Source organism: Peromyscus maniculatus, chromosome 10 (genome assembly GCF_049852395.1).
Source record: "Peromyscus maniculatus bairdii isolate BWxNUB_F1_BW_parent chromosome 10, HU_Pman_BW_mat_3.1, whole genome shotgun sequence".
NCBI classification, from domain to species: Eukaryota; Metazoa; Chordata; class Mammalia; order Rodentia; family Cricetidae; genus Peromyscus; species Peromyscus maniculatus.
Genome location: NC_134861.1, coordinates 82,207,971 through 82,230,633, shown reverse-complemented (window position 1 = coordinate 82,230,633; position 22,663 = coordinate 82,207,971). Strand labels below are relative to the sequence as shown.

General features: G+C 36.6%; 1 protein-coding gene across 5 annotated transcripts in view; it reads left to right on the top strand.

Annotated features, from left to right (window-relative positions):
• The first annotated feature begins 6,044 nt into the window (after window positions 1–6,044).
• The window catches only part of LOC102916219 (UDP-glucuronosyltransferase 2A1), a 40,076-nt gene continuing 23,457 nt past the window's right edge, over window positions 6,045–22,663 (top strand). Inside the window, exons 1-2 of one of the 5 annotated variants that reach the window (XM_076546554.1) lie at window positions 6,045–6,066; window positions 16,694–17,464. In XM_076546554.1, coding sequence (XP_076402669.1) covers window positions 16,750–17,464 — 715 coding nt within the window. In that variant the 5' untranslated portion in view covers window positions 6,045–6,066; window positions 16,694–16,749. Of the gene's footprint in view, window positions 6,067–13,602; window positions 13,705–16,693; window positions 17,465–20,465; window positions 21,196–22,663 lie in introns of those variants that run through there. The other 4 variants (XM_076546553.1, XM_006983791.3, XM_042257581.2 and 1 more) reach the window with 4 other exon arrangements.

Genomic DNA, 22,663 nt, shown 5'->3' with positions numbered 1-22,663 from the left:
CTTTACATTCCCATATCCATTCTTTGAGATCAAAACTTCTGTGCATTTTAGAAGTTCTGTAAAGCAAGTAAAATTCACATGCTTCTCTCAAGAGGCTTAAGAAACTCTAGAATGAGACCACACACTATGTGCTTTATATAACCACTTCCAGTGGCTCCACAACAGTATTACCTAATGCTGTTTCCAAGGGACAAATGCAAACCACTTCTGTTTCCCCGTGACTGCTAGAGAGAGGAAAACAGCTACCAAGACACCATGCTTTTTTGATTCTATTCATATTTTTAAACACAGAAAGTAAAATGAGAAAAGCAGGCAAAATGTGAAACCAATTATTTAGTATAATTTAAATGATATCAAAGCTCAACCCTGGGTCTTTTGCCAAATGTGCAATGAGTTTCAAAATCAAATGAATGGGCAAGTTTCCCAGTACAGCCTGCTCACTGACCCATTCATTAACTTAGATAATTACTATAGATTGAGTTTCTTTGAAGATTTATTTTATTATTTTACTAGAGATTAATCCTTTCACTGTACAAAAGCTGAGTTTCTGAGGCGATTAGTGTACATTGAACCTATACCTCCAAGATGTTTGATTTGAATTGTTTTTTATAATCCTATTTTAGGCTGTAAGCTTGAAGGGCTGTAAGTTCTCTGCCATAAAAATATAGAAGAAATGCAAACAGGAAAGCATAAGTAGCTAAATTAGCAGATAGATAAAGCATATTCAAAGCATCCTGATGCCCAGTTCATATAATTTGAGAGGCACTAAAGTTCTTTGCCAGTGTCTCCATTTGCGTGCCTGAAAATGTACAACATATACCCAAAAAAGAGGCACCAATGATATTCTGGTAAATCTCCCCCAATAAATACTGTTGGGTAATCACATTCAAGTCTTCAGAGAATACATGGAACACTACCAGAATTGCAGTTCGCCTTCCTAATCTTTCACTCAGTAGTCCTGGGAATAGAAACCACAGTTCTGCTTTCTACCAGTTTAGGTTAGTTTATCTTGAAAAATTCACTGAAGAGGTTGGAGAGGAGGCTCAGCAGTTAAGAGCACTGGAAGCTCTTCCAAAAAACCGGGGTTCAATTCTCAGAACTCACAAGGCAGCTCACAAACATCTGTAACTCTGGTCCCAGAGAATCCAATATTTTCTTCAGGCCTCTGTGGATGCTGAATGCACATGACACACAAACAAACATATAGCCAAAGTACCCACATACATTAAGTAAAGTTATATAAAACATATAAAAGAAATAATATAAATAGAATATTTTGGCTTTCTGGGCTTTAAAAACTTCTAAAATTACACTGTATATGTAAATATATTCTGGTTATCAGTCATTTGTTTACTATAGATATTTCAGATATACTCCTGGTTCCATGATTTGAGTTTTTGGTCACATGATAGCTTTTAAAAAAATCCTTCATCTTAATTATGGTCTAATTTATCATATTTCCTTATTGTATACACTTGAATCCTATGGAAGGCATACTTGATTGCTACTTAAGGTCATTAAGGCATGCATTTTTTCTTCATAAATTTTTAGTTTTCGTTTCACTTGAAATTTGTAGTGTATATTTACACGAGAGGACTAAAGCCATGTTTCTTCACCCCAGGCATATGCAGTGATCCAGCACAACTTCCTAACAATATTGTCTTTCTTACACTGTATCACAGATTAATTTTCCTTATATATGTGATCCAGTAGTTTGAGTGAGACATGCCTCCATGGTCACTCCCATTTGAATACCTGGTCTCTGGTTGATTGCATTGTTTGCAAAAGTGTAAACAGTACAGCCTGGAGGGAAGAAGTGCATTACTGGGGATGAGCTCTGAGATTAAAATTTAGAGGAACTTCCAGTTCACTCCTTCTGCCTCTTGCTTGTGGTTAAAGATGAGTTCTCAACTTTCTGCTCCTGCCTCCCCACCATAATGGACACATCCCTCTGGAACCACAAATCAGAATAAACTCTTAGTTCTACAAGTTACTGTGTTCATCATGCTTGTCACAGCAATAGAAAGCACAGTCAGACAGAATTTGATACCTCAGAATGGGTTGTTACTGTGAAAAACCTGCCCAGGTTGTTTGTTGGAGGAAATAAAGAATGGGTGGTAGAGAAAGGCCATTATTGGTAACATCTAAGGCCGCGTGACCCAGTTTAGAAATGAGAACTTTAAATGACATGAGCATTTCTGACCTATTTTGTTCAGCGCTTGTTTGTGTACATATATGAAGGCAGTATTTGCATTTTCTTTCCTTAGTTTCTTTATCATGTAATAAAATACCAACTGAGATAATATTGGTGGCTAACTACTGTATGTCTGTATTATCATATTGAACTTATGAGACACTAAAAGACTAATAGTTCCTCAATGACTTTGACACCTATTCTAAAATATAAAATGTGTTCAAGCATGTATTTAGGATAGTTACATCATGTTACAATTATGACCTGCATATTGTTTTCACTTGAAAATTAAGCATGGCAATGAGGAAATATGACTGGTGTGTCACATGACAAAGGGTGAACTTGGAATGGCTAATCTTGGTGGTTGTCAACTTGACTGCATCTGGTATCAACTAAATTCTAACTGCTAAGCACTCCTGTAATAGATTTGCTTCAAAGTGTTTGAAGCATGAAGACCCACTCTGAATCTGGGCTGCACCTTCTGCTGGCAGCCCAAATAAAATGACAGAGAAGAAGGAAACCCTGACCTTTTCCTGCTTGCCTTCACTCTTGCTGGCAAGGCCATCTAGCCTGATTTTGTGGCATTCCTTCATCAGTATTCAAACTGACTTTTTCAGGATTTCAACATAGACTGAAAATTGGCTATGGACGAAAAAACTCCAAGATTCTCAGCCTTTCCTATGTGAAATAGCCACTGTTGGATTATCTGGACCATGACTCATAAGACTCATAAGTCAACCTAATAAATCCAACACACACACACACACACACACACACACACACACACACACACACACACACACACACAGTATGTTCCTTTAGAGAACCCTGAAAAGTGCATGTGTGTCTGTTTTTAAACTTTATTTTTCTATAATTCCATGTCTATTCTTGTATTAGCACCAAAGGTTTGTATGTAATACAGTTTAGTAACATAATTACATGTTGTGTAATAGAATTTGATCAATTTTACATTTATTTAAAATTGCATTATTGATTATTGACCCCATTCATTTCCACATACTTTTCAAAAAACACATCAATTTCTATAGTTCTTGAGGTAAGCATTATCATCCCAAGAGACATAAAGACATATAAACACTTAGATGTGGGTATTAAATATAATTTCAGATAAACAAAAATGTTTCTTAGTGATTTTTAAAACATGTTTAGTATTATTTATCCCTTCTTCCCTCCTTCATCTACTTCTGTACTGACTGACCTCCCTCTCCTTATCTGCATCTGACAAATTTTGGAAGGCTGTCCTTTAGTATCCCTCAATCAAAATTATATTTTATTCAATTTAGTCTCCAAATTCTCTCCCTTCTTTGAAGGGGAGTGGATATAAGTTCTTCAATATTTCATTATATTATAGGAAGTGACAGAAAAAAAAAGCCAGTCGAACCCTACAAAACTGAATGTAGAGACGGTGCTTTCAACATCAGCGCCATTTTGTGTTGGAGTGTGAGGTGTGCTCTTTCTGTCACGGGTTGAATCCTCAGGAGGACACGTGAGCACACAAAATGTATTCATTATCAAATCATTGGCTGCACACTTAAAATAAATTCAATTTTACTCAATTTAGAAAGAAACAGAGACCATGTATCTAGCCCTCAGTTCCTAGGTGTCTCATTCAGTTCTCAGGCCTCTGGTCAGCCATCTACCATTGCTTTATCACTGTGATTTTTTTCTACAACCATCGCCTCCATCTTAGTCAGTCCCTTTTTACTTCCTTTTACCTTTAGAAAACTGACCCATTGGTCAAGTATGAAAACTGAAACAAAGAGAAATCCAGCTCTCGTTATACATACCACTTTATAACTACACAGGCACATAGCTCCAGGAAATAAACTGTAATATCCTTCAGGGCCCCCCCCCCCCCCCCCGAGCTGTTTTTATATAATTATTAGGGAAACGTTAGCCAAATTAGTAACAATTTGTCAGGACACTAAGTTAGCCCAAGTTAATTTTAAACCTGCCTCCTAATTTGCTAATTATCAATCTGATCCTTGAAGAATCAAAGCACCTCCATTTTAAGCAAACCCCTCACCCCAGCTTGAAACAGGCCTGAGTTTTAAATGCTCCGAACTGTTGACTTAAATTCCAGGCACCAGAAAGTACGAAGTCAGCATGTCAGGAACAGCCATCTGGCCATCTATTGACAACTGATTAACCACAGAATGCCCCAACCCGGAGACAGCTAAGGAAAAAGGGCTTAACAAATGACCAGGGTTAAACTGGACATGAGATAACAGCAGAATTCTGTAAAGTTCCTAGGCACCAGCCAATCAGGATTGTATCCATCCTGAAACCCCCCTGATATGGTAATCTTGTGGTTTTTGCCTTTAAAAACTGTACATCCTTAGGGAGGGTCACCTTCTCTAGCCACCCCTGTGTCGCTGTGTCGTTGTGCTCAATGAGGTCCCTCCTGTGGCTTGAACTGCTCCAATACACCTTGCTTTTGCATTTCAGTGAGTTTATGTCTCTCATGGTCTCTTTGGGGTCTCATGACTTGGGCACAACAATGCTGCTATCTTCCTCTGACACGTATTCCTTGTATGGCTCCGGGTTATTGAAATTACCTCAATCTCTGCCAAGTAGCCAATGTTCTTCTGCTGACAACAGCCAAGGATACTCCTGCTGATAACAGGGATCCTTGCAGTGTCCTGGCAGGTCACTAGAGCCTTCGGGGGAGTCCTATTTCTCCAGCATAGCTCTGAGTCAAAGGCTAATTGACCTTACATTCAGGGCTGAGAGCCAGGGTTACAGCAGAATCATCAGTGGGGAAAATGACAGAGGTAAATAATGTGGCATGGAGGAAAAGCACAGGCTTTCATATCACATACACCAGGGTTTAGACCTATCTCCCCTATTTACCAGTTATCTGATTTTATAAATCACTGTCTGTAATCCATAGTATCCTTAATTGCATGAAAACAGGAGAGAAATGACACCTGTATTGTGGAAAGATCATAAAATAGTATTGAACAAGCCATAAGGAAAAAGCCAGTAAGCAACACTCTTCCTTGGCCTCTGCGTCACTTCCTATCTCCAAGTCCCTGGAGCCTAGGTTACATAAATGATTGTGAGAAAGCCTTCATGAGTTCTGGGCACTGAGCTCAGATCTTCGGTAAGAGCAGTAGGTACACTTAACTACCGAGTCACTTCTCCAAACACTCCTCCAGTGTCTTTTTAAAGTATATTGATTCATGACTTTCTTTGTTTTGTTAGTATAGAGCTTCATCATTTGGTGAAAAGTATTAGGTGCTGAGTGTAAAAATAGAGGAAGCAAGAGGACGCATCTCTGCAGTCCAGAGAGAAAAACTTAACGTTCAACGTAGAATTTCACAAGTGTGAAGGGTCCTCACTGCTAAACTGCTGACCTACTTCAATCTCCATCACACTAGGTATAGGGATGCTACAGGTCTTTGCTTTTTATGTTTGCTCTCCAGAATTTATATCCTGTGGGTCAGCCTTTTTTTTTTTTTTTTTTTTTTTTTTTTTTTTATGGTAAGGATTGTATCCTTGCCCACCTCCTACTGAAAGCCATTGTGGTGGTAATCTAATTGTACTGAAATGTGATTTTGATTGTATGTTAATAAATAAAGTTGCCCAGGGGTCAGAGCTATTAGAGCCATAGCAAGAGTGTGGCGGTGGTGGCACACGCCTTTAATCCCATAGATCTCTGTGTGTTCAGGGATGCAGCCAGCATTGGAGACATATGCCTTTAAGACCTAGGGGGCTGTACATTCAGACAGTGATGAGGCAGTCACGTGTTTGGGTTTACAACCAATGAGAAGGCAGAATGACTGGAAAATCGACTTACAGACAGGAAGTAGCTCTCTTTTCGCGAAGCTGGGACAGCAGGAGGAAGGGTGAGATTTTAGCTCTGAGCTCTGACCTCTCGGCTTTCTCTTTTACATTGTTTCTGTGTTTCTTATTTAATAAGACGGTTGGTTACATCAACAAGCCATAGCTGCAGGAGGTAAACTCTGGCATATCTCTTGATGTTCTTCTCACAGTGGCACAGGAACCAAGAGTTGGAAAGCCAGCCACCTTGTGACCATCTAAACAATTTTCAGATACCTCCAAACCTAGAGTCAAAAAAATTTTCTTCTCATTCTTCCAAGAGCAGGCCTTATACACAGGGATATGCACTCCTGCCCTTAAAAGATTGGTAATTAATAGCAAGTGATTTGTCCAAGTACTTTTAAAGTAAGGACTTTTTGAGTGCTTGATGGGGATGGGCCAGATTCTGAGTTAAAGTTTCCATTTGCCCTTTTGTTCTGACCTTACAAATATTAGGAGTGGGTCAAATGTAGGCCATTTATTTTGTAAAAATAAAAAAAAATCTTGTTATAAAGCATTTCTTATTCTTCATTTTCCCTGCTGAATTGTAAATTTTGCTTCCTGACAGATGAAATGTTAGGGATGGGAAGGTTAATTTATTTTAGCCTCTGTGTGTTAACATAAGCCTGAATAAATAGTACATGGTGTGCAGTCACCAAGAGGAGCACTTAATATCCTTGGCACACAGATTGGAACTCTGAGTTCACATTCCAATGAAATATTGTTCTTACAGCGTATAGGAGAGCTCAAGTACAGCACTTTATGGATTTCAATAGGTCTAGGAAATGTTTTTTGCTTAGAAATGAGTGAGAATTAAGAGGCAGGCAGAATTAGAAAATATATTCTACCGATGATGTTCAAATAAATCTCTTGGCTTCAATTTTAAAACTATCAATTATACTGAATTAGAGAGAAAATAAAATTTATCTCTTAAATCATTGTTATTAAATAGTATTATTTAATTTGAATATACGTATATGAAGAAACTTACTAGACGGCTGGAGTATAGAACTGGGAAAGAAACGGTGGCATTGGCCTTAAGATGGTTGGTTGCCTCTGAGCTCAAGAAACCCTCTGTTATAGATAGAATTATCAGAAATAATGCTCGGAACTTAACTGTCATAGTTGAATATGACTTGTTTTGAGAAATTATTGAGTATATTAAATTTGTTTTTTTGTAAACCATTTATTTATTTATTTATTTATTTATTTATTTATTTATTTATTTATTTTTATTTATTTTGGTTTTTCAAGACGGGGTTTCTCTGTGTAGCTTTGCGCCTTTCCTGGATCTCATTCTGTAGATCAGGCTGGCCTCGAACTCACAGAGATCCGCCTGCCTCTGCCTCCCGAGTGCTGGGATTAAAGGCCTGCACTACCACTGCCCGGCTGTAAATCATTTATTTTCTGCAAAATGCTAAAGCTAAGCTTGACAAACCATAAACTAAAGCTTTATTGATAAACTCAAGTTTTATTGATAAAATAAAATAACCCTTTGCTATAAGATGACGAAACAAGGTTGCTCTCTGTGTACTTTGGAAGTGTACAGAACTTTGGAGTTAGTTGTTTTCAATGTACTGTTTATCTAAAAGAGAATACTTCCTCCTTTTATTTTGTAAATGCTTTGGTCCTATGACTTTGCCACACTAAAACCAAAGTTCTCTCTAGTACTTTGGAGTTGGTTAAGGAAAAGATACTCGATGTCTAACTGAGAATAAAAAGTTTTTTATGCTTTTTAACAACATCTAGTAACAGAACAATAAGCCTCCGAAACAAAGTATATGTCTAATACACTACAAAATACTATTTGTTCCATAATAAATACAACTTTCTAAAAATGCTGACAAATAGTTCCAATACATGTAGTCACTGTAAATTACAAAAAATGTCTTCACAAAGTGATCATGATTGGGAGAGACACTCATGAGTCCCTGCCCTCAAGGATCTCAGGGAACTTAGTCTTTGCTGACAAAGGGAGAGCCATAGTCCTCAGCAGTACAACCTCTGCTAAGTAGCCTTGCTCAAATAAATAACCTGCTCCCCAACCCCCACCATTTCAGAAGTGAATTTTCATAAATTCCTGCTGATAAACCCACATGCCTCTGGTCAGACCGCTCAGTATAGCCAGCCACCTTTATTTGTGGAGGAACTGCCCGTGCACCAATAGCATGCCAACTCTCCAGAACTATGGTAAATGCTGCATACATTTAATCTTTGTAAACTTTAACCTTTCTTCTTTCCCCCCTACTTCTCCTTCTCCCCTTTTTCTCCTCCTCTTCCTTCTTTTTGTAGCATTATTCCTACATTCCTTCTGCAGTAAAAGTGCAAAATAAAAATCTATGATGTGGGGCCCCCCATGTCTACCTCCATGCCCTGCTCCCTTTGAATCGAATTTGTGCTTATAATATTCTCTTCCGTGAACACTTCTCAATGAAACCTTGAGACATGTTATAGTGGGTTTTAATGGCCACAAATTAGAATCACATGAGTAGGGATCGGCCACTGAAGAATTGTCCTGGTTGCTTTGATGGACAGGGAAGGCCCACCCCGATTGTTTGAGGTACATTCAGGTTATAGTGCAGGTTTTTTAAGAAGAGTATTTCAGAAAGGAAATTTCTCTCCTTCTGCCTGCTTGGCCTACCTTCTTGCAGTGGAGTTGGTTCACCTGGTTGTTGCTGTTGCTGCTGCTTCCTTCACAGGTAGCAGAATCAGTGTATGGAAGCTGTCATCATGGAACAGTACTGACAAGTGGCTCTTTGAACTTTCTGGGCCTCAAGAGTGAGTCAGGTTGGGTGCACTCAGGCAGGCATTGGTCTGTGAACTAACTTCTGGTCATGTCTCCTCAGTGAGAACCAGCTCTTCTGAGACTCTTCTGACTGCTGAGGCACTCATCCTCAATGGCCCAGTAGCAAGTTCTCAGCCTCTCAAGTGTGATTTGGCTGTCATCATTATTTAAAGACTGTTTAGACACACACACACACACACACACACACACACACACACACACACACGATTAAAAGAAGTCTTTTTACCACCTTTTCAAATGGTTCTGGGAAATTTCTCTGAAATTCATTTTATCATAAATTTCACAGCAAGTCTTAATTGTTTCAGGAACTCTTTCTCATCCTTGAGGAAAAATGTTGGTTGTTTAAGGAAAGAGAAATAAAACAAAAACCACAATGAAACGAGAGTCATTTTGAATAACTTCTGAACTTTGAAGCATTATCTTTTATGTATAAAATGTCCATCTATTCCCACGAATTTACTAGTAGACTAAAGTCTACCAAATGCTCTAATTCCTGCAGAAATTATTGGTTGTGATTTGTTCTTTGCTCTCTATTAGCTGCTTTCAGTCTAGTAACCAGAAGTGCATGTCTCAGTGGTAACCCCTGCCTGAAACTCTCCTTCACACAGAGTCAACACTGATAATTGTTCAGTGGCTGCAGGAGAAACTACATCATTTGTGTGGAGGTCAGAAGACAGGCTGTGGGAGTTGGTTCTCTCCTTCCGCCGTGTGAATCCTGGAATTCCAGTTCACACTGTCAGCCTGGGCAGCAAGCACCTTTGCCTGCAGAGCCTTGCACCAGCATTTGAGCAGTGGTTATTAATCCTCATTGCCTTCTGTGCAGGCGAAGTTCTTTATGCACAGGTCATGTCTCTCAGCAATGACAATTAAGTAGAAAAAAATAATGGTGTCTGCTCATGTTTTTGTCAGTAAAATTTGCAGTCAAAAAGTAGTGAAATAAAATATGTTTGATTGGTTGGTTTTGGTACTATTGAAACTTTCATTTCCCTGGAAAATCTTTACTTGTGTGGTCTTTCCTATTCCATTCCAGAACTTTTGTGAGACCTCAAGAAGAAACGACAAGAACATTCAAACCCGATAATACAAATGTGTCTCCTCTCAGATCGGACACCAAATGTCCTTGTCCAGCAGGCTTTGGGATGTGCTGCCCCCAGGCGGACGCTGTCTAATAGTGCTTGCTAGATATGAACCCTAGGGTATTAACTAAACAGACCTGCTGGGAGAGGGAAAACCAGTTTTCTCCAAGGGAGTAACACTGAGTTGATCAACCTAACCAGGCAGGACAGGCATCATGTGCAGCAATTGATCAATGTATAATGGACTCCGCCTGTTTTGTTGTTGTGTTTTATTTTGTTACAGTTAATGTTTTTTTTTCCCTATTTGGATGTTGTTTTATTGATTTTGAGGTGTTTGATTGTTGTGTTGTGTTTTTGTTTGTTTTTTGAGAAAGAACTTACATCTGGGAGGGTAGGAAGGGGGAAAGGACCTGGAAGGACCTGGGGGGGGGGGGAAGAATATGATCAAAACATATTTAGATTTAAAAATTGCTTTAAACAATATCAAAATATAATGAAAAAAGGAAACAAGAAAAGGGTGTAGGGGAGGCTTTAGAGCACTGGTTCTCAACCTTTCTGATGCTGCGACCCTTTAATACAGCTCCTCAGGTTGTGGTGACTTTCAACCATAAAACTATTTTCCTTGCTACTTCATAACTGTCGTTTTGCTACTGTTAAATATTGTAGCGAAATATCTGTGTTTCTGATGGTTTTGTGCAACTCTCAAAAGGTTCCTTTGAGTCTGTGGGTTTGGGGGTCCCGACCCACATATGAGAAGCACTGCTTTAGAGGGCAGAAAAGGAAGGAAAAATGATGCACTTATGTTATATCCTCAAAAGGTAAACGCTGAACGTTGGTGGTACATGCCTTTAATCCAAGCACTCAGGAGGCAGAGGCAGGTGGATCTTTGTGAGTTTGAGGCCAGCCTGGGAGTTACGGGAGGGCCAGGGAGGTTACACAGAGAAACACTATCTTGAAATACCTCTTCCTCAAAAAAAAAATTATAAAAGGAATAATTTTTAAATAGTTCATCTAGAAAAAAAAACAGTAAAAGAAATAAGTTTTTGAAAACCTCATCTAGAAAGCTGGATTCTTTACTTAATAAATAGATTATATTTTATAAAAACAAACTACACACAAACACACACATATTTGCATATATATAAAGCATATAACATAGTGTTCCATGAGGAACACTATACAAATGGGTTAATTTAAGATATAAGAGCTAGCTAGCAAGAAGCCTGCCATGGCCATAGTTTAAAAATAATATAAGCCTATGTGTGTTTATTTGGTACCAAGAAGCTGCAGGACACGAGTGGAAGAGATTCCGCAGGACTGGAGAAAACTTCTGGCTAAAGAACATTACTAAATGAAAATTATACAAAAATTAAAAGTTCATGTTAAAACTATATAAGTGCATTAAAACTTATAGTTCATTATTAATATATATGATCTAGTAATAATATAGTGATGAAATCAATTTTAAACATTGATAACCTCTACTCTACTTTCAAGTTTATGGTGCCCTATTAGATTTTATTGCTTATCAAGTTAAATTACAATATTAACCTGGTTCTTCCTGGCTAAAACTGCAATTACAGATTTTTGGAAATTTTACTGTGATCCTATTTAAACAAATGGGTTTATGGAAGACAGCTGCCTGCCTTTCAACTATCATTCAGTGTTAGTACACAAGATTTGTTTATCAGAATTTTTACACCAAGAAGAAGCAAAAAGATGATTATTAGAAAATACTTGTATCATTCTTTAAATATATTAGGAACCAATATGGCCCTCATTCTGTTAGGGGACCATTTGGATGGAGGGTCTTCACATGACAGTATCAATATAGTAGGAAAAAAGGAATTGCAGCTTCCCTGAGTTCAGTGAGAGCACTTCAGATAATCTCAGTGGAGCTGATTAGTCAGGGTTCTAACACAGAGGGACCAACATGACTCTAAGCCATGAGAATTATGTCTGAGAGATGAACAGAACTGCCTAAACAAGCACAGCACCCTCACCCACAAAGTTTACAGTGGGTGAAATGATTTCTTTTGCTTCAAAATATTTAATGGTGGAATAATTGTGGTGGGAATTTGTTCCACTAATTAGCTTTGAGTTATAAGCCTTAGGGCACTCTCATAATAGATAATTTTCATGACGACTAACAATCAATAAAGAAACTCATGTAAAAATGATATTCAAATTTTCTATATGAATTCATTAGTAAGTTAAACACCAATGAATTATACTAAAATATGTGAAATAAAAAGTACTGTTGAATTGAAGATCAATATAGAGACACCCAAACTATTTTTAAAAGATTAAAAATTATTTTATGAATATGAGTCTTTTCCCTGCATTTATTTATGTGCAACACAGCACATATGGGCCTGGTACTTGTTGAAGCCAGAGAGGGCATCTGGATTTTATGAACTAGAATTACAGAAGGTTGTGTTTTGCCAAGTGGTGCTGGGAACCAGCCCCACATCATCTGCAAGAGTAGCAAGTGTCCTTAATTGTTAAGCCATTCTCCAGATCATCAAAGTTTAAAAAAAAAGTAACATTTAAAATCAAATTTATTATTTTTCTTGAATTAGTAGAATGTATATACACTGAATGATCTTATTATGTATGCATACTATAGGAGAATGATTGAAAGAAATAATGTAAATCAAATGCAGAAATGGGGTGTTGTGTTATATTTGGTGACAGGGAATGTAAAAATAAATCACAGTATGCTTTAATAGATCCCCCCATTAAAAAGTAGAAATTAAAGAAATTGAATCTTGTTTATGCCATTTTCTATCAGCAGATTTGTAAGGTGAGGGAACTTTTATCTTACATCTCATGGAAATGACTTCTTGGATTTACTGTACTTGAAAAGAAGTGTTTACTAGCAACTCAACAATGAAGAAACATTTCTGTAGAACATTCACTATTTCTAGCTTGAATTCATTCTGTGACTTGGCAATATGTTGAATTAGGTGTGTGCAGTCCATGCATACTTGAATTTGAAGGAAGTGTGTTGCTTCTTTTACTCTCTCTTTCCAATGTCATCACAAATAATGTCTTTCAGGGAGAAAGTTGTCCCCCACGAAATCTGTACGAAGTTTGTTGCCACCTTTGCACATCAACTAAAACAGTGAAGGATGAAATTTTCAAAAAAACTTGTTATTAACAAGTAGAACACATTTAGAAAACCACGCCTAAAACACATTAAATATGCTATTTTGACTAAATCGAAGTATTTTCAGAATGAAATGTAATGGGAATTGCATTTTCTAAGTGTTTGTACTAAAAACATGCAACCTTAAGTGTACAGTTCATAATTTAAATATCAATCTTTTTTTTATAGACAGGAGAGACTAGTAAGGTCTTTCATCGTCATCATAATGTTTAAGAAAATTAATTAGTTGACAGGCTCAGGATATTTCAATGGAAATACTCATAAATAATCATAAAAACTGTGATTTATGTTACATGAATTAGAGGATGTTAATATTCTATTATTCTAAATAATAATTCCGAGTTGCTGATCATTGTCGTTATTCGAGATATATTTATAGTAGACAGCAAAGGCAGCGTTCAATGTAAATAATTATAAAAGAACCAATGGAAAGATGTACCTCTAACAATAGGTGTACTGGGTGGTGTGGCTAAGTGTAACTAAATATATTTAATCTCTCTACCTTCAAGATCATATTCCTCATTATATCATCGTGTCTAGCTAGACTTTATTTAAGTTCAACATTTTCTTATTGTCAAATGAGTGCTGCTGACACTGCTGTGAAGACCAGGTAAGAGATTTATAAACACAAAGATAATCAATATATAATGGCCTTTTAGAGAAAGGGAGTTTTAAAACTTTGTCTTGTGGGGAGGAGTTTTGTAACTTGAAATTTCTTGTTAGTCTTCCTTTTGAAGTTATTTTAAATCATTCTATTATACTGTGGAATGTATTTTTGGACTGACTTCATCGTTTTTAAAGAGAATAACCAATGATAGGGTTTTGGGCTGAAACGGAGGTGTATGTTTTTTAGCTGCATCCTCTTGGGAATATGACATTCAGAAATAAGCTGAGCTTTTTGGTTTTTGTTCTCTGTGTTATGCTTATTTGTTTGTTTGTTTTTTTTTCTGTCGAGTCTGTGTCTTTCCTATTGATTTATAGCTTTAAAGGAGATGTGTAAGAGGGAAGTTAATTTAGTTTGGTCTGCAGGTAAATTCCTTGGCTTCTTTGAAGAATTATCTCAAATCCCTATCTCTTCGCAGTAGAGAGCTAACTTGCTTCTTTGTTAGGGAAGCATAATGTCAGAAGTGAGATTCACACTCAATTATGGCAAAAGGAAGAATGACTCACACAGAGACCCACTGCAGTCCTCATGAGACACCTGCACAAACCTAGGCAGTGTGTAGGCATGATGTGGCACTTTTTAAGAATAAATTATGTAGTTAATTTTAATTTTTGTGCCTTTCAGATATTACTGGAATATGCTTTGTTCAAAAATAATTGAAAGTGAGAAAGTAAATGCAATTTCTATTAGAAATCTTGGGTGTGAAAGGGGTCACCTACCCCAGTAAACGCTATGCTTAATCCTTTTGTGAACAAATCAGCAAATGTTTTACTTGCTTTCACTGCCTATGATAAAAATTTGAATATTAGCCGGGCGGTGGTGGCGCACGCCTTTAGTCCCAGCACTCGGGAGGCAGAGCCAGGCGGATCGCTGTGAGTTCGAGGCCAGCCTGGGCTACCAAGTGAGCTCCAGGAAAGGCGCAAAACTACGCAGAGAAACCCTGTCTCGAAAAACCAAAAAAAAAAAAAAAAAAAAAAAAAATTTGAATATTGTAGCTTCTTTTCAATTATGCTAACTTCCTTCTTGCACCTGCCAGATGATGAAAGCACGACAACCATTCTTCTAGGTTTGCTCCTGGTTTTTATTTTTATTTATTTTTTTATTTCAGACAGTGTCAAGGCTGACCTTGATCTAGACTCCTCCCACCACAGTCTCCTCAGTGCTAGAGTAGTGGGTATACACTACCAAGCCCAATCATACCGTCTGTTGCATCCCCTTTCAAAATCTTCCCTGAATGAGAAACTTAGGTTTACAAGGACTTTAGGTCAGAATAAGTAAAACAATAAGATTTCTCCTTGTTTGTGGCAATATTTACTTTTAGTCTCTTTACATATCTATCAGTACAACTTCTGGTTTAGCCTCCAGTTTAACTCAGGGACAGAAGTTAGTCTACAATTTAACATCCATAGTTTGAGAAATTTTTTGAAATTTGCCATATTTCTGGCATGTGTATATGGAGATCAAGACACATGTTATGGCATGATACTGGTCTCATTTGTGTACCCTGCTAATTTCACACATTCAAGTGTTCCAGACCACAAAACAAAGTCTGAAAATTGGGTCCCTCATAAAGCCATCCCTATTGTCTGCTCCACTGACAGTTTCATCTAGAAAACAATATCCTGTGAGCCATTTCTATCCCAAAAGATTACCTGTCAGTCTAACTCAGAACACTTCCCATTTGCTCTAGGTGAGAAAAGGAGGAGGAGTTATAGGAAGAACATATTACATCCTAAACTTATTATTTATTCTGACATTCTTTGTTGACTAATAAATATGATTTCATTTTATATGCATTCATTCATGATATACATATGATTGCATAAGTATTAATTCTATATTAAATAATTATTATTTTATGTAGTAACACATTTTATGTAGTAACACATTTTATGTACTTTGTTTTAAAATTTTATGTATATAATAGATGTGGAAAACCTACTTTGCATTAATTTTGCAACTAATAAAGGATTTTACCCAATAAATGAAAAGTTAACACTAAGATACTATGTAGAACTGGAACTGACTTCTTGCTAAAAAATGAATAAAGTGACTCATGAACAATTGTTCAGTCCAGTGAACTATTATATCTATTTTAAAGATTGCATGTATATAACTGCAGATGAGGCTGACATTAGCAGACAAAAATAAGTGCAATAAAATCAAATCTTTTGAAAATGCAAAAGGAAAAGAATGAGATTAATATATGTGACACACTCCCTAGTGTCTTTCTTATTAGCAAGTGTAGCAAGTATTAAGGGTTAAGCATGATGTATGACAGCTGTTACTGACTCCTTTTAGCTTGCTTTCAACATAACTTTGCCAGATTGTTCTTGAATATGCAAATCTCTTCAAATAGAAACCGTTTTCCAGAGCATCATTCACCATCCATTGCATATTTTTTAGTAAATATTTTGTTCACCTACTTATGAAATTTCAGTAATTGACAGAAGAGTTTTCTAAATGTGCTGCAAAAGTATTTATAGATGTACCACATGTATTTGATTTTCATATTATTATGCTTTTGTCATAAACATATAGTTATCCAATTAAAAGTTTTAGCATCAGTAATGTAATTGTTTGAATGTACTACAGCAAATAAATAAAAACTTATTGTTCCTACATATCTGAGTAGATTCTGGCCCTTTCAGGTGATGTTTTCTACACTTGAATGTAGAGTTGATGAGTACATGGAGTTGATTGGTTTAAGTAGAAAATTATCAAAAAATAGAGTATATAAACAAGGGTCAAAAGATCAAATTTGGAAGGGTCAAAAGGTAGGAATCACATGGAAAGGTAGGACACCTTATTTTAAGCCAGAGTCCATAACATAAGTATCTATGGCTGCTAATGACACTTGGAAGAGAGAGGATTATTAAGACATCAATTATTTAAATAAAAATGGAGCCATATTTTTGTATTTCTCTTTTGCTAGAAAAGTGGAGAAATTTATTTATTCAGCATCTTCAGAAATCTACAGCAAGGCACATCATGTTGAGCAATGTTTTGCTGTGGTCTCTTCAGATAAGTCTCCTAGGGATCAGTCTTGGCGGGAACGTCCTCATCTGGCCAATGGAAGGTAGTCACTGGCTAAATATTAAGATAATAATAGACGAACTCATAAGAAAAGAGCACAATGTTACTGTCCTTGTGGCTTCCGGGGCACTTTTCATCACACCGTCGAAGAGTCCATCTCTGACATTCGAAATATATCCAGTGCCCTTTGACAAGGGAAGAGTAGAAAATCTGATCAAGAATTTTGTTTTGACATGGCTCGAAAACAGGCCATCCCCTTCAACTATCTGGAAGTTCTACAACGAGATGGCCAAAGTCATTCAGGACTTCCACACCGTGTCCAGAGGGATCTGTGATGGTGTTCTTAAAAATGAAAAGCTGATGGCAAAGCTGGAGAAAGGAAAGTTTGAAGTACTGTTATCAGACCCAGTATTTCCTTGTGGTGATATTGTAGCTTTAAAACTGGGAATTCCATTTATCTATTCCTTGCGCTTCTCTCCCGCTTCTACAGTGGAAAAGCACTGTGGAAAGGTCCCATTCCCTCCTTCCTATGTTCCCGCAATTCTGTCAGAGCTCACAGACCAGATGTCTTTCACTGACAGAGTAAGAAATTTCATCTCTTACCGAATGCAGGACTACATGTTTGAAACTCTGTGGAAGCCATGGGATGCCTATTACAGCAAAGCTTTAGGTATGTAGCCATTTTTGTTTTATCATTTGAATATAAAGAAGGCTTCATTCAGTAAATTCTTCTTTAATTGTATAAATATATAATTTTAAGTTTACATCATAGTGCACTAGTATTGTCACATGCAAGAAGGAAGGAGTAATTTAAACAAACATAGGTTGTAGAACTATGGGGACCGATTTACTACTAATTTTATGGACTCAAAGTTTCGACCATTATATGAATAAAGTTTTTGACAAATAATTTGATTGCTAAATAAGACTAAAGCTTATTTAGAACTTACATGAGCATAAAATTTGCCTTGAAATTTGAGTTTTGTATAGATACATCTGGAATAAATTACATTTTTCCTAAGCCTTGTGTTGTCTAGATCATCATATATAAACATTTTCTTACATACATATAGTCTCCTACTAGTGAAGACTTAATAAAGGTAAAAAAATGTTTTCATTCTTTATTTGTTGCATTTGTACACAGCTAACTTCAGTAAAAACACAAAATGAAATACCTAATTATTTTACTTGAATTCCTTAAACGCAATATAATTTTTTGTGAGTAATTACAACATATAATGTTATAAAACATGTATATTGATAGCATCATTGTGTCTATAGTTAGTCTAAAAGTCAAATAGCCTTTGCCCTGTTCTCATTTTTTTCTGAGATTGTTATTTATTCTTTATTTATTCTTCACTAACCATGGATTTCCTAATATTCACCAGGCACTGGCTTAGATAAGAAATTGCCATATGAATGATATAAAGCTGTTGATACAAGGCATTATGTTTATGAAGGGAAGTATCTATTAATTATGCAGGAAAATTACAGAGATAAGGTAGAGGAGATAGGCTTTGCTTGTATGATCAGAAGTGAGTGGTATTCTGAGAAATCTTTAGATTTCATCAGGAAAGCAACAGACGGCAAATATTAGTCTCCTTGAAAAACAATCATTGGACTGGAAATTGTGCCTAAGTTGGGAACCAAAACTAGTATAACATATTCTGGGTATCATGTGTGATGTACTATCAGTGTAGTTCAATATGAGAGGTGGGAGATATGAGAAAAGACGGTAGTGATGTCAGGGTTGTTAATTCAATGTGTATGCGTGTGTATGTCTGTGTGTCTGTGTGTGCTCTCGCACACGCACATGTGGTGGCATATGTACACATGTGTGACAGCGGGTGCTTGTTCATGCCAGATGTTAAGAGGAAGATGTTGGATTTGCTTCTCTGTCACTCTCTGCTTTATTCCTTTCACATGGCATCTGTCACTGAACTGAACACTTTCTCTAAACAGCAAGACCCAGCAACCCTCGCATTTCACACAGTTCTGGGGTTACAGACACATGTGTTCATAGTCATAGCTGTTTTCAAAGTGAGTGCTGGAATCTGAACTCATCTCCTTCTCATGCTTCTCCACCAAATGCTTTTACCTATTGAACCACCTCTCCAGATCCTTGATATATATTTTAATAAGTCTCTTGTAAGATATACTAAGTATTTCAGCTTGAATTGTTTAGAGGGATTAGTTTTGACAAAAAAATAATGTTTTACTGAAATGGCTGGACATGCAGAGACTGAGTGAAGGGTTTTAAGCCTTTATTACTTCCTTACTCCAGGAAATGTACAGTAAGGGCATGTATTGGGAAGGTGGATTAAAAATGGAGGAAAATCATGTACAAAGAAGGTACATAATACCACAGTTAATCAGTTTGTTGACACACAGTAGGAGCCTACAGTTGTGTGGACACAGAACAGTAATACTGTCTCTTTTCATCCACATTTCATTTGTCTTATTTCTAACAGGAATGTTTAAATAAGTAACAAAATTCATGAGTATGTAGTGTTACATTATAAATTGATATATACTACACACCCAATTTGTATTAGCTTATTAGACATAGTTACTTAAAGCTGATGGAGTCTGTGAAGACAGATAAAAGATGTAAGATTAAAGTTGTTTCAATATTTGTGATTTCAGTAAGTTATAAATGGACACGGTTAACTGAGGTAGTGATTTGGTAGTGTGAATAATGTATTTCATTTTCTATATGTGCTACTTTGTGGAAGATCTGGCAGGGTCCAATACCTAATGAATTAAATAGAATGGTTTTTCAGGCCATGGATTGATTAGAAGTTGGAATGTCATCCATATGAAAGCAATATTTGTTTTCATACACTCTTTTTTCCCATGCTTCCTGCTTTCCCATCACATTCAGGTTGCTTGCTGTTTTTCTGTTTTCTTACTTATCATATTTCTGAATTTTCCAAGAAACAAATGGTTTAAAATCAAGCAACGGGTTTACACGGTGAAGAGATCTTTGGAGGTACCTATAATACTTTCAAGATGCACTTTATAGGGTGGTAGATACTATCAGTATTGTTTTTGTTGTCCTGATACAATATACCAGATGGAACTCTTCTCAGCGAGAATGAGACGAACAATGAATGATTCTCACATTTGATGAGCTATGTGTCTTGTTGCTAAATTCTAAAGTTCATTATCTCTTTTGGAATACCAAATTTTGAGTCTGTGCTTTCACTCTTCATTAATAGAGCTGGTGAGATTCAAATTTAGTTCAAATCAGTGGACATCATTATGTACAGTGGAGAAATTACAGTGTTTGCCAGTACTTGTATGATCTAGCTCTACTTATTAGCTAGTGAATGAAAATATTAAATGACATCAAGCAGCCTTCAAAAATGATAAAGCAATGGTTCACAAGAATTTCAAAAAGAAAACTACAGGTTTCTTTGTAATATTACCTTGAACCCTGATTTCTTCCAAATACCCAATCTAAAGTAATTTTAAATTTATACCTATTAATCAGAATAAATATTCACAAATGAGTTTTGGATGCAAGTGGAAGGTACTGAAGTTGGATAAATATGACTAAAATCTGGAGTGCCAGTTTTAACTTTTTATTCTGTGTTAACTACAGTTATCAACTTCTCTGACTGTGTTAACCTTTGTTCCATGATTCACAAACTGATGATCTATTTCAGCATGTAAATGACAACTTAGTCCTTCTGCTCATCAGAGAAAACAAAGATAGAGCTGATGACTCTATTGGAAGCTACAAAGATTCAAATCAGTGGACTACATTCAACAGTCAAATAAGTTCTTTAAAAAGATGGAGAGGTGAAGAAAAGGAGAGGTTTCATGGAAAAATGAAGCTCTACAGTTGGTCAAATCTCCTTTATGCAGTAAACAAGATATCTGAATGTGTGAAGCATCTCATCAAATAGAAGAGAAGAGTGTACTAGAAGCCTCTCTGGGTCTTTCTGGATTGTGTCTTCTTTATATCATCACTCCTATTGTCAACAAGCCGCCCTCGACTCTGCAGTTATAACTCTCATGATGACTATGCTACTGATCATACCTGTGAGGTTATTTGTCATTTAACCTTCCCCAGGATGGAGTTTTAGAATCACCCCCAGGATGGAGTTTCAGAATCACAAAGCCCATTGTTCTTTGCTTTTAAGTTAGTGCTGATTATAGAATCACACTATTCTAGATTCAGGGCAGCAGAGACTAATCTTACTTAACAAGTTGTTCACAAGAAAATAATGAGGGTTTATGCAGATGTTCTTACATGTTATCTAGATATACAGCATCGTGTTACTAATTGAATTATCCTCTTCTGACTCAGAATGCCTATATAAATTTGTTTTTTGCCGAGGCATAGTAGTCTGGTGATCTGAGGGATATGAACACTCCTTTTTAAAAAATCAGGTAAGAATAAAGAATACTGACATGCTGGAGTAAATTTTAGTGCATTGATATAGAGCAGTAAGAGAATGATGTGGGCAATGAGTTTGAATTTCCTTCTACAGGGTCATGTGAATTTATCATCTGCTTCCCACCCCCCTATTCTAATGTAAGTTTTTGTAATGGCTCCAAAGATATTCGGGTCTCAAATTGTCACAGCTGAGAAAATAAGTAAGCCAAATTTCCCAGAGATTAATTCTGTGGGAGAATGTAATGAGAACCACAGAGTGGGTTCTTAATCTCAGATAATTACTAGGAATTGGATCTTACAATGTCAAACTTACACATTTTTCCAAGTCATGACTGTTTTATTAAAACTCATGAATCTGTGGTAATAGTAGCTAGCAATGATTAACTTCTCTAGTTCCTAGGTGCTGTAGTACAAGTTTTATATATATATTGTCACATATATTTATAACTAAATTATTATTACAGATGAAGATATTGAAGTTTCAAAATATCAGGCAGGTTAAAGTAAAATTATATACTAATTGCTTAAAGAGATAGTGTTCGAATTAAAGTCTCCCATGTTTTTTACTTTTAGACTTTTGTTCTAATTTGTTTTTGATAACTTTACACTACTACTGCATCTGTATCACCCCTACTCCTCCCGTACCTTTCGACTCCTCCTGACTCCCCCTTCTCCTTCCCAGTCATGATCTTTGTCAATTATTACTGTTACATGTATATGCACATATATGTCTTTATAGATGTATGAGGTTGACTGAGTCCATTTAACATTGCTTATATGTGTGTATGTCCAGAGCTCATTACATAGGATTTGCAAACCAAGGTAGGGGCTCCTCACTGTAGAAAACTAGTTCTCCCTCTCCTGGGAGCTGTTAGCCCCTGGTAGCTCTTCATCTAAGCATGGGGCCATATTGAATTTTCCCTGCCTGTATTGGTATATCAACTGATGTCATTATTCTGTTCTTATTTAGGCAACCATATTGTTAAGATCTCATGGGTGCATTTTCCCCGTTGTGTCTAGGGAACAATGTTTATCAGCAGGTGTCCTGGATCGCCTGTTCTTACAACCTCCCCACACCCTCTTCTTTGATTTTCATTGAGGCTTAGCCGTAGGGTATATTACAGTTGTATCAGATGAGGTTGGACTATCTGAACATAATAAACCCATGGACAACATCATCCTAAGTGGAGAACAACACAAAACAATGCCCACTAAAATCAATGTAGATAAAGGCCTGTCCACTATCCCTGCTTCATTTCAATGCTGTGCTTGAAGCTCTAGCTAGAGCAATAAGACAAAGATAGGAAACTAAAAGACTATGAATAGGAAAACAAGCCAAGTTGTCCCTATTTGCGGTTGATATTGTAAGAGATCACCAAAATTCCACCAGGAAACATAAAAATGATCAATACTTTCAGCATAAAAAAGTAAGTAGCCTTATAAAAATAAGTAGCCTGATAT